Source organism: Chenopodium quinoa, unplaced genomic scaffold, assembly GCF_001683475.1.
Source record: "Chenopodium quinoa cultivar QQ74 unplaced genomic scaffold, ASM168347v1, whole genome shotgun sequence".
Lineage (NCBI taxonomy): Eukaryota > Viridiplantae > Streptophyta > Magnoliopsida > Caryophyllales > Amaranthaceae > Chenopodium > Chenopodium quinoa.
In genome coordinates, this window is record NW_018744582.1 from 2,547,612 (window position 1) to 2,564,133 (window position 16,522).

General features: G+C 33.6%; 1 protein-coding gene across 6 annotated transcripts; it reads right to left on the minus strand.

Annotated features, from left to right (window-relative positions):
• Positions 1 to 1,535: 1,535 nt before the first annotated feature.
• Positions 1,536 to 10,880, minus strand: LOC110699341 (SNF2 domain-containing protein CLASSY 2-like). Of its 6 annotated transcripts, XM_021876860.1 has the most exons (9): positions 9,957 to 10,343; positions 9,804 to 9,865; positions 9,196 to 9,278; positions 7,771 to 7,880; positions 7,361 to 7,608; positions 4,430 to 5,932; positions 4,161 to 4,316; positions 2,038 to 4,030; positions 1,536 to 1,958 (listed from the first exon to the last, which is right to left on the minus strand). In XM_021876860.1, exons 4-8 carry the CDS (start codon positions 7,817 to 7,819, stop codon positions 2,066 to 2,068), a joined length of 3,921 nt encoding a protein of 1,306 aa, XP_021732552.1. In that variant the 5' UTR covers positions 7,820 to 7,880; positions 9,196 to 9,278; positions 9,804 to 9,865; positions 9,957 to 10,343; the 3' UTR covers positions 1,536 to 1,958; positions 2,038 to 2,065. The 6 variants fall into 6 exon arrangements, with proteins under 6 accessions (XP_021732552.1, XP_021732550.1, XP_021732551.1 ...); XM_021876858.1 differs by lacking the exons at positions 9,804 to 9,865; positions 9,957 to 10,343 and adding an exon at positions 10,443 to 10,880; XM_021876859.1 differs by lacking the exon at positions 9,804 to 9,865.
• Positions 10,881 to 16,522: the final 5,642 nt, after the last annotated feature.

Consider the following 16,522-nt stretch of genomic DNA (forward strand, 5'->3'; position numbering starts at 1 on the left):
ATCCAATAGTTACTTTTCGCAATATGGAGAGTTTCCTAATAAAAACCTTAAGAAGTAAAGAAGCTAAGCTTTGAGAACTTGAAGTTACAATGGAAGGGCCTAAGTCCAGCTATATGTGGGAATATGCATAGTCGATTGTTAACTCTATACAATGCTCTTAATAAAGGCCATAAATTGAATTAAGGAGTATATCTGGATAAAAATACCGAGTAATTTGAATTCTGTAAGTGAATTCTAAACTGTATATATTCCTATATATTGCCCCTAAACACAAATCAAACTTGATTATTGTTCTTAATAAAGATCATAAGTTGGAGATTCTATTATATACAAGTACTCCATACCATATTAATTTGAGTCGCCCTACATTAAAACATTACAACATGCATTTCTTGTAATTAGTTATATAGGAATAACAAAGGAATAAATTGAATAACCTTTAACCACGTGTATATGACAAAAACGTAATTTTAACAACATAATTAGATCCCAAGGTATTTTCTTTATGATTTTGGACCATCAATTGTACAAGTGAAAAAGATTTAACGTGGTCTTATTAGAATAATCGGATAATCGATAAAGATCACTCTTTACTTTATTTTCTTCTTAATTTCAATATAAAAAAGAATCATATATGAAAAGGGTGGTTGAATTTCCGTTATGTATGTACTTAGATATAAGTTGGTCAATATTAGACTATTATTGGAAAAAAAAAACTGTTACATTTTATATTACAATTTGGTATTCGGATGAATAAGATGAACACCTTTTATGTTTACTACGGAGTAGTTGGTTTACTAGTCTAGCAATTTGTACTGTTATTGATGTGGAACATGCAGTAAGAATATCTTTACAACATTGGAAAAAATTCTCAAGTCCCAAGCACCTTCCTAGGGGTCCATTGGGTTTTTAATTTCCATTTATGATGATAGCTAGAGATACACTAGTCCCATTCATATCGCTCTAATATTTATATACTCGGTACTTGTGAAGGAGATATCTAAGATTTGAGATTGAGTCCTTCATATATCATTGTTATTTGTAGTTTTCTATGCACAAAAGGAAAAAATAAACGTTAATGAGACCTTTATAATTAAGTTTGTCGATGGGATAAAGAAGTAGAAATTCAACGAAAGCAATGACGATGACATCAAACTAAACTTATTGCTTATAAAGACGTTTAGTCATGAGGAGTATATAAAGACTCCATTCAAAAATTCGTAGAAAAATTCGAATTTCTATTGAAAAGGCTTCTTGACTCTCTAGTACCCTTTCATACTTGTCCAAGGCCACCACTTTTGCAAATCAATTAAGGACAATTTCGATACTCGCCCCATTGTACTTGGGGCGAATAGTTTTCATGTCCGATATCATAGACACTTATTATCTTCTTAGCCGGTTAGCCCAAGTTCAAAATGTACGAAGTACAAACTTTCCAAAGCCCAACTTTGTACAGTGAAGTTGTGCACAGCTTAATCCACTATACATTCTTGGTTAAATTCATAAGCCCATGTATTTAACTCAAAATCAAGCAATAGTTATAACTTAAAATCTTATTCCTTTATCGATAAAATAAAGACGGATAAGTTCAAATAAAGCCAAGAGCCCAAGGTACACAAGTTACAACTAATATAAGTTAATATACGGATTAATAATTTCAAATAAGTTCAAACACCAGTTAACTAACATTTCCTTAATATATGCACAACCTTAAAAACACTAATCTGGAATGGAAGGGGTACCTCTCCGAGCATCAGTTTCAGGTTATGAGCTGCATATTATAACATTAGACTACACTATCATGATCCGCGAACTCTGCCGCATAAGCATCAGGGAAAATGCAGAATTTGCATCTAAATAGTTAGTCATAAACATAACTACATCAGAATCATCTTTGACATTCCCGCTTTATTGAACGCAAACATCCATGATCATCCTCCGGGTTCTATACAATAGTTCTGCTCAATCAAGGATAACGAGTTCGTAAATAAACAAAAATATGCAATGTGGATGAAAAACAAAGAAGAGGATTCTTACATTTTACAGTTTTTGGAGGGTGATGGTCTTATTCCTCACTGATCACCTTCAAAGGATTCTCATAAGAAGCTCTTTCATTCTTCATAATCATGTGGAAAGACTTAGCATGATCTTCCTCAACAATTTCTCTCAATAACGCATCTTCGATCTTCTCCGCTTGCCATTTGGAAGGATCATCCACATGTTCTTCACTAAATATCATACAAGAAACCCATTCTTTCCATGTTGTTCTACCATGCTTATCTTCTTCTAAAGTACCATTAACTAATAGTTGATAAACATACACCACCTTCTCTTGACCGGGCCTAAAAGCTCGAGCAATGGCCTGCTTTTGCTTTGAGGGGTTCCATTCAGAGTCCAATAAGACCACCCTAGAGGCAGCTGTCAAAGTAATACCTTCAGCACAAGCATTGATTGAAGCGAGTAATACCTTTGATGGCCCTCCACGTTCCTCGAATTTATCCATCACCCTTCCTCTTTCAAAAAGCTCGAGATCCCCTTGAAGGACTAGAACCTCGTGACCTTTCTTCCACCCGTAAATTCTCTCAAAAAGCTCAAGAAAGAGGTTAATTGGTGCTATGTTGTGGCAAAAGATCAAAACTTTCTCTCGCCTTATTATAGACCTTTGGACCAGTCCAAGGACAAATTTCACCTTTGACCCTTTTGTAGGGTCCAGCCTAAACTCGTCGAGGCTCTGGAGCTCCTCCAAGCTAAGAAACTTGTTTGCACAAACAGCAGATTTGATCAACCATGGATGGATCGATCCTAGGGTGATCATGAGCTCGAGTTCTAAGGGAAATCCTCGAGCCACATTCATGTGTTTGTGAAGTCTCACAAGAATTTCATGCTGCAAAGGAGTTGGCTTCATCATCAGAGTATAACTCTGAAGGCCAGGCAGGTTTTCTGAGCCTCCGCCTTCATATACATCAATAAACTTGTTTGTCATGTTCTTCAACATGTTTAGGCCATCAGCTCTCTCTTCTGTCTCGCTTGAGTTTATCTTCCTTGCAATGATGTCCATGAAAACCTTCCTGGCACGGTTTTCAATGGAAGTTCGAGTTTTATTCTGCCCCTTTATTTTCTTCTTATACTTTGGGTCAAGCACTCGAAGCACCTCATCGACAAACTTTGGCCTTGCCAAGCAAAGGGTGTTAAAATACTCACCAAAGTTGTTCTGAAACAAAGTTCCTGAGAGTAAAATTCTGAATTCTGTGTCAACCCTCATTAAAGCTTTCCTCAGCCTCGACTTTGTGCTTCTCGGGTTGTGTCCTTCATCAAGTATCAAAATCCCTGGACTTTCCCGCAGAATCTGACCCATATACCTACGATGAGCATACTTAGAGTCTTCTCGCATAAGTGATAAAAAGGAGGTGTAACCCATGAGAAGAACACTAGGGTGAGCATGCCACTTCTGTATCTTCTCCAAGCAATCAAGAACATGCATGATATCTCCATTTGGTACAAGACTTGATGAAGCAGTCCCGACTTTTTGCATGTAAATTCTATCTCTGTAGGTTCTTCGGCCATGTATTTGATACACTGGAACCGGAAATTCCCACTTTATAATCTCCTTGTACCATGTATAAAGTGTCGTTTTCGGTGCAAGAACTAAAGGTCGCTTTCCTGGGAATAGCTTCAAGTAACTTACAAGGAATGCGATGATAAGAAAAGTTTTCCCCGCACCAGGAGCATGAGAAATTACACAACCACCAACTTTCTTGCTTGATGGTTCCATTTCTGAAGGTATCAAAGACCCTGCAAGATTTCTCCAAAGGAACTCAAATGCTTTCTTCTGATGATCATGTAATTTCTTCTTTATACTTGGGATTAGACCCCAGACATTGTCGTTTGATTCGGACACAAGAGTCTCATAGGAGGCGGGATTATAGACAAGATCAGCACAGGCCTCATCCAGCAGCTTATGCTCAGTATCATCTTTTTCAGTCTTGTTATCATATCTGTCATGCTTTGCTGTAAATCCTGATTGTCGCATCTGAGTGCACCAGAAAGAACATATATAAAGAAAGAAAATATAGAGTATATGGTAATTGTGATTTGTGATGTTATTATGGAGAAGTTCAAAATAGAAGTGATCTAAATAAATTAACCTCAAATTCACTTACAAATGGCGGTGTAACATCTCTGATCTCGGTGATTACATATCCACACAACCGGCATAGAATCCCGATCTCATCATCTATGGTGAACACATGCTGACAAGATCCATCATTTTTGAAGAATTTCTCAGCTGGTTCATCACCATTTTCAGCCTTTGAATGCTGCACCATAAGTTGCAAATGCTTAGTTATTATAGTATATTTTGAACATAAAAATTTAGTACCTTAAAGATGTTTGCAATTGGTTATTAAACAGAACATTAAGCATTTAGTACCTCCTCTTCGAAATATGCTGAAGCTAAACAAAGGTCCATTTCTCTAAACAACATCTCAGTTTCAGACTCTTCTTCTTCTTCTACTTCCTCGGGAGGTCGAGCTTCATCAGCAGCCTTCTTTTCATACATAGACGACGCTCCTTGAAGGTTTTTCCACGCATCAGTAGAAATAGGCTGTTTATTCTCTATTGTCAACTGTATGTTCTTCATGTAAGTTGATATAAGGTCCTTGTAAGCAGAAATATCCAATGGTTTCTTTTTGTTTCTCGACGGATCCTCAGAGTGCTTATCACTCCTGGAAGAAGCAAAAGGGCGATGCTTAAACTTCTGATTTTGTTTATGACTAAAGTTCCTTCTTCCATGTCCTGGTTCATGATCATAATCATCTAATTCTGAGATTTTCTTCATACGTCCTGACATTGATGTTGAAGTTGTAGTTCTCCGTTCTCTAAATCTTCGCTTGTAGAACTTTAAAGGAACATTATCATCATCAATGTCGAGAGGATTTTGTCGGATCTCATTGAGGAGATGACTTTGTTCCCGGGGCATTTGATTGTTACCATCTGATAGAGGAACAATAGCAAGTTGGTTCTCTCTTCCTGCTTTTTCAGCATTCTTTTTCTTGTTCTCCTTCTCTTTTCTGACATATTTTCGCTTCCGCTGCTTTTGTTTTTGACTGTCTTCATCACTAGTACAATCTTTAACAAGATTCTCGTCTATTGTCTCAACTCCAATGCGATCCCCTGAATATAACTCAATAGCATGTTGGAGATTTTGTTGAGGATCTTCTAAAACAGAATTTCTATCTTCGTCATTATTTACAAGCACAATGGCCAAATCTTCCTGATTCCAAAACTTGTACCCTATTCTGAGTGCAGTAGTATCAGTCACCTCGAGACCAATCTCACCCAAGTATCGCTCAGGCTGTACATTACGACGTTTTGATCGCCTTAACTCTGTAAGCTCATATCCAGAAAGAGGATCCTCTTCCTCCTTCACCTCTGGGACAGGCGGTACTTGTTCATTGTCCACCGGAACAAATGAGAAAACAGCTGAGAATGTAATATCACCATCTGTCCTGAAATTCACACTACTTAAACGGACAGAAGTTGAATAAGGACTGAAGTTGGTGTCTAATATTTGATAGACTATCTTTTTTTCTATCGCTCTTACATCGAATACAGTCTGCTTCTGAACTGATGTCACAAGAAGCCAAGATATATCAGAAGCAAACTTAGACAGAAATAGTTTAGTCCTCGACAATGATGTGCAGTCTTCTGCCAGATTCCACCTATAATGTGTATTTTCTGAAGGCCTTTGCTCGAGAACTTGTAAGACGGATATTTGATTGATCCCAACAGTCTCAATTTCCTTGCTAAGTTTTTTTCTGTCAGTTCCTGCATTGTCATCACTGATGTAGTAGAATTTGATATAAAACTTGCAGTTGCATTCAGAGTCATGCAGTTTCCTCTCAACAGAAGTTATTCTTGCATCAAACCATCCCTGTATTCAAAAGAGTGGTCAACAGTGTCATCCAGATAGGCTTTGTTTCACCTAATAACGTAAGTTCAAACAAGGGATAGAGGCCACTCATCAAGTCTAAATAGAGGTTCGATGAGGGCTAATTAGTTCGGATAGATTCAAATAAGTTCTAATTAGGAGTGTTTTCAAGTGAAAAATAATGTAACCCCTAAATTTGGATTTAAGTTAAACAAAAGTTAGCAAAGTTGCAGTAGTACTAGAATTTTCCAGGCATCTTCCTCATTCACAAAACAAAAAACAAGGTAATATAACATACACATCTACCCCTATCTGAAGTACAAGTTCAATCAACATTGATTGAAGGAACTAGTTGTAATTTGTCCTGAACTCTGAAGAGTTAGGAGGACTTTCTTAAAGTATGTGCCTACTGGAAGCATACTCTCCTAAGTTATAAGCTTTGATATGTTATAATGGATGCGAGAAGTATTAAGAAAACAACAAACAAGAACACACACAGAGTAAAAGTGATTCAATAACAGTGTTAATTAAACTACATTCACAAGGTAGAGGACAGGAGCTTTATTATTCTTAATGGAAACTGATAGCAGAATTAGGATAGGTTAAAAACTAGGAGGTTTATATAGTACTCCAGAAAAAGAACTGGAATAGCCTCTAACGACAGATTGATTGAAGACTTATTCCAGTAAAGTATGATCCTCTTTTTTTCCATATGTCCAAGGAAGCATCCTTTAATACTCTCTAAGTTATGTTGATCAAAACATTGTTTTTCTCACAAACTTAAACTTCTTCCTTGAAGGATAACATGTCGGAAAATGACAATTACGGCCCCTTTGGTAGTAGATAATAAAAGGGGGACAGGAATTTCCATGAACGTAAACAACATACTTTTCTTGCGACAAATAGATTTGTTACCATAACCATCATCATTTACGAAAGTCTAACCACACACACGCCCAGCAAAGTTGCATCCTAAAATCAATTGGCAATTAGGTAAAATAACCCACAACAGATTTGTATGTTAATCTTCCTCTATCTTCTTCTTTAATGAGAAATTAATATCAATTCACATGTAGATTATACTCGTAACAGAAATGACATACACTGATACAGAACAGATAATCGACAACACAGCGCAAGGAATGAGGTGGTGCAAGATAATTGGCAATTAGGTAAAATAACCCACAACAGATTTGTATGTTAATCTTCCTCTATCTTCTTCTTTAATGAGAAATTAATATCAATTCCCATGTAGATTATACTCGTAACAGAAATGACATACACTGATACAGAACAGATAATCGTCAACACAGCGCAAGGAATGAGGTGTTGCAAGATAATATTTCATGAAGAAAATAATAAGCACGGTGTAATATCCACTTTTCTTTGTGTGTCAGTGTGTGTGTGGGGGGGGGGTGTCAAGAAGCTTACTGTGGGCGATTCCTCGGATGATTCTTCTGCATCATCAGGTGTAGAGAACACAGAAACATCAGCACCAGGTCTTAGCACACAGGTGCAGTCAGTCAAAGTTGCTCTTCTTGGCCGAAGCCTCAGGGTAGAAAGAAAACTCTTTTCCTCAAACAAATATCCAAGGTCCAAGAAGCTAAATGTTATAGTCCCCGAACTGATTCTTAATCTATCCACAGTTTTCCACATACCTTGGTAGAATACCTCAAAGGCTGCAAAATAACAGAAATGATTAAAAAAAAATCATAAGTTTTCATGAATGCAAAATCCATTTCATGACTTTTTATTTAGTACTGCAATCTGAGTCTGTACATCAAGATAAAGTTAAGCACAAAAACAGGTAGAAATTTTAGAAGATAGAAATGGTTTCTTACGATGATCATCGAAAGGATGTAAAGCCAGATGAAGACTTCTTTTCCTCATTGTGTCCCCTTGATGTGCTTAAACTGCAGGTGATGGAAGAATTTGTAAAACCCTTCAATAACTGTACAAAGTATAAATAGATTAACCAGACAAGCTAAGCATGTCACAATAAATAATTTGATCTCTATCCTATTATACAATGCATTACTGTTTACACTCAGTAACAGATATATGTAACACATCATGAAATGATTAGATCGCTTTCCTAATATACAATGAATAATTGTTTATACTTGGAAAAAAAATAATGTGTAACATATCGAAATAATTGGATCCCTTTCCTAATACACAACGCATTATTGTTTATACTCCGTAACAATAATGCATTCACATTAAAACTCCGCCTATCAGACCAGTTGTAAATGCTATAGCCAAATATTCACCCTGTTGTTTTAAGCGTAACAAATTCACCAGCATACCATACACAATTTTGACCATTAATATCTTTAATTTCACATTAATACTACCCCGTTTTCCCAAGTCTTACTCGTTTTTCCTTTTCATCCACTTTTTCAAGTTTTACCCACTTTTACCTGATTCATGACAACATTTTTTTATTTATTTTTTTATCATCCACAATTCCACTTTGTGGGGCCCAATTTTATTTAATAAACCTCTTACTCTCTCCTCTCTAATACAAAGGTACCCACGTGTATGGTCCTCATTTTTTCTTGGTTTGCGTAGCTGTAGTAACTAAGTAACATTCACCAAAATGGAGGTTTGTATAAATTACAAAATTTTGATATTATGAAATTTTACATTGTAACTAATCCATTAACATATGACATTATTACATGATATTATGATAACATTTACGGAGTATCATTTATACACTAGTAATAAATTCAAGTCAAAGTCAGTTAATAAATACGAGTAGTGCACGAAGTACAATTGTTGCACTTAAAAAAAATGGAAGGAGTACATCGTTTAGATAAAAATCATCTCATTATTCTCATTGTAGAATTAAACTGAAGTCAATAGTCATCCCTCTCTTGTGACAAGATGTTCTACATAGTTTGAGTCCTTTAAGACCTAAGAGACCAAAGTGTTCACATTGCCATACAAGCAATAATGGCATCTAAAACCAACTAGCCCTGAGATCGAATCTAATCTACATTATTGCACGATTTTCCTTTGTGGCTAGTAGGCCTAGTACCATACATCCATACAAATATTACAAACCCTGAAACCCCATATCCTTCTGAGTCTTTTTTTTTTTTTTTCTGTGCCTCTTATACAAAACTAATTTCTTTGAAAATAATTAGAATGTGGACCTCAACATTCATAAATTTAATGATGGCATTAATCAGAATAAATAAATAAACTTAGAGAATTTAATTATTATGAAACAGAATTGAAAGATTTAACAGTCTTACACACACGAGGACCACAAGTAGATGTCAGCACAGCAGAAATAGACCTGGTAAACTCCTTCACTTTATTAGTCCACACACTTCACCTACCAAAATCATCACCAAAATTAATTAATTAAATTAACAAAAATTGATAAGAATAAAATTACTCAAAATCCCACATTAATAAAACCCAAATAAAATCTACTTACAAAAAATTCTCAATTGAGAATGTTTTATCAAAAATTAATAAAACCTTAATCATCCTTTCAAATGAAATACAACTATTTCGAGATTGATCGAACAACTTAAACAAGAAAAATAGATATAAAATTGAAAAAGCTCTGTTTTTGTGGTAGTATTTCACTGTATCTTAGTATTAGTAACATTTAGCAAAAAAATATAAGAGAATATAAAACCAAAAAAGGAAGCATAAAAAGATTATCGATTAAAAAGGCCAAATAATACCAAAGCAATAAAAAAAAGGTAGTAAATCACACAAACATGGAAATACCCACAAACTTAAATTAGCTTTTTTTTCGATATAAAAATTATACCCGATTATGACTAACAAAAATGAATCAAAGAAATTATAAAAAAAAATGGGAAAATAAAAATAAAAAACAGAGTACCCTGTTTTTAACAAAATCGATTGAATTAAATCCACCCATTTGAGGATCATGATCAAATTGAACTAAAAAGGAAAGAAATCAATGATTAAAATCAAAAAACAAGGAATAAATCAAAATCAATTACCCGGGCATGATTAAATTAGTAGAAATTACCGATTTTTAGAGGAGAAATGTGAAGAAGATGGTGATTAAAAGGGTGCTAATTTATTTTTTTCTAGTGAAATAGAGTAGTAGAGTGAGATTGAAGAGAGTGAGAAAAAAAAAAGCGGAGAAATCAAAGAAATAGAAATTGGGATTTTATATAAGGGTTGTCTTTATTAAATTTTAGTAAGAAAATGTGTTTAATTTTATGCATGAAACCACGGAAATTATGAAATAAAAGTTGAAAAAAATAAATAAATGGCTACAAAAATAATGCACTGATATATGAAAAAGTCGTTGGGAATCCCGCGGTAAAAGGACCTCCCTGTCCCTTCTCGTTCACTTTTTTCTAGGAGTTGGGAAATTTTTTTATTTTTGGTTTTTTGGGATGAGGATAATGTAGAAAATTAAGGTATTGGAAATTGGAAAATAAAAATAAAAAATAAAAATTTATAAAGTAGACATTATTTACGAGTTAAACATAAGACAAGGACTAACCTTTCATATTTTTCACTTTCAAGGACGACCTTCCACTTCAAATTATATTGAGACGATCTAAAATTGTTGTTTCTCTCTCTTTTTTGCTATTGATTCTTCTAATACTATTGAGCAACACAAAATTGTTAAATACAATGCAAGGTTAATAATAAGTTGTTGGTGAAGAATTAACCAAAAACAAAAACAATAATTTAGAAGGGTTTTTGCCTCTAAACTTGGTTATAAAGGCTAGATAATTTGGTGAATTTGATTGTTAAATGAGGAGGAATAAAGATGAAATATTTTATTGGTTAGGGAAAAGCTGAGGAAATGTCAAATATGCGATGTTGAAATGTTGTAATGACTTGATTAGAGTTTAGTGAAGTCGTTAATGAAATGATTCTCGAGATGTGTGTGTTTAATTGACCTACCTCTTATGTGTGATATTGAAATGTTACCTTGTTTAATTTTTCAGTATTTTCGCTCCTAGTTGTTAGTTGTATATATTGTAGTAAAGGAAAGTCATTAATGATATGATGTTACTTTATGTGCTAAGCTCACTCATCTTGTAACAAGGAATATCATTTTTCCCTCTTTGAAATATTTCTTTTCATGAGCAATATTAAAATATCATCTTGTAAAGTATTCCGTAGTAAATTTGTAAATTATATGAATGACATATTTTTGTCTTATTCTTACGACGTAATTTCATAATAGTGTATACAATTAATATTTAATTGTTGATGGAAACTTTCTCCAACTTTATGTGTCTAACTTACCTACTTCTATTTAATTCTAAGCGTTCCCGTCAAAATAATAAATAAATAATTCCAAGTGTTTTCGAGAATCATTGAAATATCATTACCAATTACTTTTGGTTCATTACTTACTCACCAATTAAGACAAAATTTCTAACTAATTATCAATTAGATTTGTTTCTTTGTAATCAATAGACCAACTACTTGTGAGTTGAGACTATGTTTTTGGTAGCAATGACTTATGGTAACATCCTAACCCTATCACGGTTAGAGTTTTACACTTCTAAATAATGTATGTTAAAATAGCGAAATAGATAATTGTGAAAAATTTAACCTTCACTTTATAGTCCAATGTAAGTTTGCATTTTACATTGTCACATTATCAATGTAAGTGGTTACTTGAGCATAACGTAGAAGTGTTTGGTAAATTTATCAATAATTGAGTTTTCTATTTGTTTGTCTTTTTCGAACCTACTTCTATATAGTTTGAAACACCCTTATCTCTTTATTTATTACTCCGTACTTCCATAGTCATTTTATACTGAGACACATATAAAATATTATTGTGAAATTGGTGGCGGGTAAAAAAAGGTATATGTGACTATGTGAGCCACTTAAGTCTGTGCGTGGAAATTGCTAAACTTTGTTTGAATAAAAAGTAAACATATAGAATACTTTTTTGTAAGATTTACTTATAAGAAAAAGTAACATATTGAAATGTCACAATGTAATGAAATGAAATTACAAGATAAACATATTTGTGGATGAAGCAAAGTTGTTTCCAATTGCTAGTTATAATCATTATCGAATACTACTTTCTTCTTCTTCCTTTTTTTTTTTTTTTTTTGTGTGTGTGTGTGTTTAAAGAGTCACAAGGGCGGATGATGAAAATCGATCCCATAATCTCTTGAGATTGGAAAAAAAGCTCTAACCACGTGAGTTATCCATCAGTCTCGTCAAATACTACTTTGTAAGATATATTGCAAGACATATATCTAAGACTTTTCATCTTTACTTATCTATTTTACCTATCTTTATTTAATATTGATGTGAAAATAGCTGGTCTATTTACTCAATGTTGGTCCCATGGTTAGTTGGAATTTTATGAAGACCTTTAGATTGTGACAAAATCATGGTACAATTTCACAATTTGATGCATGAATTATTAGCTACTTTCTATTTCTTTAGCTAAAGTTCTTTCTCAAATTTTCATCATGTTTACCCCGCCATAGTGAATATATGTGTAAGATTTGGGATGATGTCCGAATGAAGGACGATTTCACATTATTCAGGTAAATTTTTGAATGAATCATGAATTCATATGATCACTCAAAACATACATCTCAAGACTTTATCTTTCAATTAGCTTATACTTGTAAACCCTTATTAACATAACATTATACAAGTACAATATATTTATTTTAGTTTACAAAAACTATAATCTCATAGTTAGCAACTACAAGACTATGCAACTCATTTTGATTGGTTGTCATAATATTTTTTGTCTATTAAATTTTGAAAAGTAGATCCTCGTAATTATGACAACCAATCAAATTAAGTGGAACACAAATGGGACATGAAAAGTGGGACAGAGGATTTAAACTCATCTATTTTAGTTTAAATCCTCTGTCCCACTTTTCATGTCCCATTAGTATTCCACTCATTTTGATTGGTTGTCATAATATTTTTTTTGTCTATTAAAGTTTGAAAATTAGATCCTTGTAATTATGACAACCAATCAAATTTAAGTTGAACACAAATTGGGCATGAAAAGTGAGACAGAGAATTTAAACCCATGAGATGTCACTAGATGATTTTTGGCGAAATCATAATGTTGAAGTTTTATCTTTTTTTTTTAAGACATGTTGAAGTGTTATCTCATGAGGAGAGAAAATAACAAACTTGTCAATTTATATTATTCTGATTAAGTAACGTCATAAATTCTTGTCGGTTGTATAAAGAGTACAAAATATATCATACGGAGTATATTTTTGAACTAAAGTAATTAATTGAAGCTTGTTTTTTTCTTTATAAAATAAGTTTTTGCCTTTTGTGTCTAGCTTACCTACCTTTATTTATACAGTATACACTATAATTTTTTGTTTTTTTTTCCTTTCATATTTGTAGCTTGTTATAACATACAAAGTAACTTTTTTTTTTTTTTAAATGCACGATAATACGGTCCGTAATTTTAGTATATGTACTCGTATTACTCGTATATGGCGATGTTTATTTAATACTTTATGTTTTTTAAAAAATTTCTAAATATTGATTGGCCCAAATGGAGTGATTGCCTGAAAAAGGGGTTAAAATTGGTAACATTTTTGGGCAGAAGAAAACGACAGTTCAGATAAATGGGACCTGCAGAAAATATCTAAAGGGCAAAAGCCCTATAATTTTTAAAGTTCTGACTCAATTTATAAGTCTGTGAATTGTGAATGAATGAAACATTAAAAGTGACTGCTCATATATAGTCTACAATCTACATTACTTGTATTGAATTATACCGAGTACTTATTTTATTTATTTGAGAAATATTTATAAACCGTAAATAGTATTTATGTATATATATATGTTTTTTTTAACGGAATACTCCGTATTATTTTTGGTTAATTAATACTTAAGGTTGTTTTTTGTCTGGTGCTGAATTTCTCACATATCAACCTCGCTCAGATTAATAGACTAAAATTTAAAGAGTGGGATATAAAGTGTAGAGTCATAAAATGATAAGGGATCCTCACTCTCAAAATGTCCTAGTAAAGAATTGAATCGTTAACCTCAAGATTGAACGGTCCGTTTCTTATTGATAATCAGTAGACCAACAATTGATTGGTGTAAGAAATATAAATAATTATGGAGTACCCGTAAAATGGAGTATATTATACAGTAACTTTATAATGGTTGAAAAAGTATAGAACTTTTGTATTTCCAGCAGAAAGTTGAATATTCTTTTCCTCTCTAGTCTATAGAAATATGTAGGTACTGAATTAAAGATAGAAAAGAGGTCCACCTAACATTCAATTGGTTTTGCGCATCCAATCATTTTATCATTTTGAGAAAAAACAAGAAAGTTGAAATTCACTACTACTAAGCATATTTTGAACTACTAGTACATTTTGTTTGGGCCCAAAAACAATGTTTTTTTATTCATTTAGTTGATCTCTTTTAAGATGAATTCTCAGCCTATGATAATTTAAATCTGACTGTAATAACATGTGTCGCTATTAAATCATATTTTAAATGGTATTATCATAATACCAAAATACTTATTCAGTGGTATCAATGAATGCAAAAATGTTTTGTTGGTATTGATATAATTCTTTGTTGGTATTTAGATGATACCATCTAAACTCAATATAATACAAGCGTCATATTATTAGAGTCATTCATGACACAAATTATTAAAGGTAGAAAATTCTCTTCTTTTAACAATTCAAGGTTATATTGTTTTGAACTTATTTTCATTTCAGTTTAGTAAAGTACTAAAGTTCAATTCATGTTGGTTAATTTCTTCTCATACTTAATTTACCTTACATTACATTTAAGTTCAATTCAGTTTTATACTACAGTTCAGTTTATTTATTCTTAGTTCAATCATAATAAGTCCAAAAGATAAGGCATAAGTGAAATTGAGGATTCCCTCGAATAAAAATACAAAAATTAAAAAAACGAAATTGAGAAGTTCATGGTGCTAAAGAGTGAGAAATTACTTATGTCTATATGAAAAGCTAGCTCAAATTTATCAACAGGTTAACCGCTAAGACGAGTCTAGCAAGAATCGATCCTATATTCCTATGTGTCTCACCCGAAAACTAGAGGAATGAACCATTGCTCTAACCCCTTTGCGTTGTTTTGGCGGTTGGGGGGCTAAAGGAGTGAAAATACTATGCTACTTCCTTTTTTTTTTTTTTGGTGTTTAGAGAGCCACAAGGACGGGGGTGAGAATCGATCCCAAGATCTCCTGAAACCGAGAGGGAAGCTTTAACCACTTGAGCTATCCCTCACTCTTACTATGTTACTTCCTTATATTTGAGACATATTACACATGAATTGAATATGATATAAAAAGACTTGAATTCGAGATTTGTTTACCAAGCAAAATGAATTACAAGAAATTTTATAAGTTGTAACAAATTTCTCCTTTTCCGAAATAATATTGGAAAGTTATCTAATTCCCAAAATACAACCAATTTTTTTTTTAAATTTTCAATCTACCGTCCACGACACTAGTTCAGTGTGAATTATTTTTAAAACCGGTTTATTAGAAAACCGCTACTTGAATTATCGGTTTTTATCTCAGTAAACCGCCACTTGAAGTGGCGGTTTAAGGTATTTACAAAATAAATAAAAAATTGTGAGTGACCATTGAAGCACCTTTTATATTTTGAATGCAGATTTCTACTGTTAATCTAACCATTGAAACACCTCTCTCTCCTCCATTAAAGCAGCTTTTGTGGTAAGTTTTTATTTTTAATCATCGAATATCAACTTCACAATCTACTGTTGGGGAATTGAAGGTCGGCTTGACGGACGGTCATCGCCGCGACGGACACCGACGCCTGGAGGTGGTGTGATTTTGTGAACGCTGATGGTCGTGGGTTGGGTCGCGGTGGTGGTTTGATGGTGGTGGCTCAATTGAGGTGTCCTGGTGGGAGCCGTGGTTGTTTTCGGGGATTAGGCTGTTGTTTTCGCTGCTGGTGGCTGGGTGAGGGTGGCTGGGGCTACTTTGGTGGGTTCGATGGTTCGGCGTTGGTGGTGCGGTGGGTGTGGTGGAGGAGAGAGAAGATGAGAAGGAGATGGCAAGAGACGCCATTGAAGGAAGTAGGAAGGTTTGGAGGAGAGGGAAAAAGAGGAAAATGGGGAGACTGATGAATGAGAATCTTTAAGACAAACCGCGTGTATGAATTGAAACCGCTATTTCAAGTAGCGGTTTATACCTAAAACACCGCTACTTGAAGTAGCGGTTTATACCCAGAACGCCGCTACTTCAAGTAGCGGTTTGTTGCTGGACCGATAAAAAACCCGATTTTTTTCCCTTAGCTGACGTGGATGGTAGATTGGAAATTAAAAAAAGATTGGCTGTATTTTGGGAATTAGATAATTTCCCAACATTATTTAGATAAAGGACTTTATAAGACTATTTTGAAGTCTCCAATGCTACACTAGCATTTTTTTTTTGTTGACAATGGAAGCAAATTAAAAATCTTTGAGATGTGATCGTTGATAAATCCAATTGTGCTTGTTCCCCTCTTCGCCAAACCAAATAGCCAAATAGGGCCAAGAATATATGAAGCACTTGTTTTGATCCCTATCCTCTAGATCTCTTGACCGAAAGTAACATGA

Bases quoted from the DNA above. Each gene is read 5' to 3' on its own strand.
- LOC110699341 (XM_021876858.1), bottom strand. From the start codon at position 7,819: ATGAGGAAAAGAAGTCTTCATCTGGCTTTACATCCTTTCGATGATCAT. The intron at 7,609-7,770 runs GTAAGAAACCAT...GTTATTTTGCAG, and splicing joins ACATCCTTTCGATGATCATC to CCTTTGAGGTATTCTACCAA. The intron at 5,933-7,360 runs GTAAGCTTCTTG...TTTTGAATACAG, and splicing joins CATCCGAGGAATCGCCCACA to GGATGGTTTGATGCAAGAAT.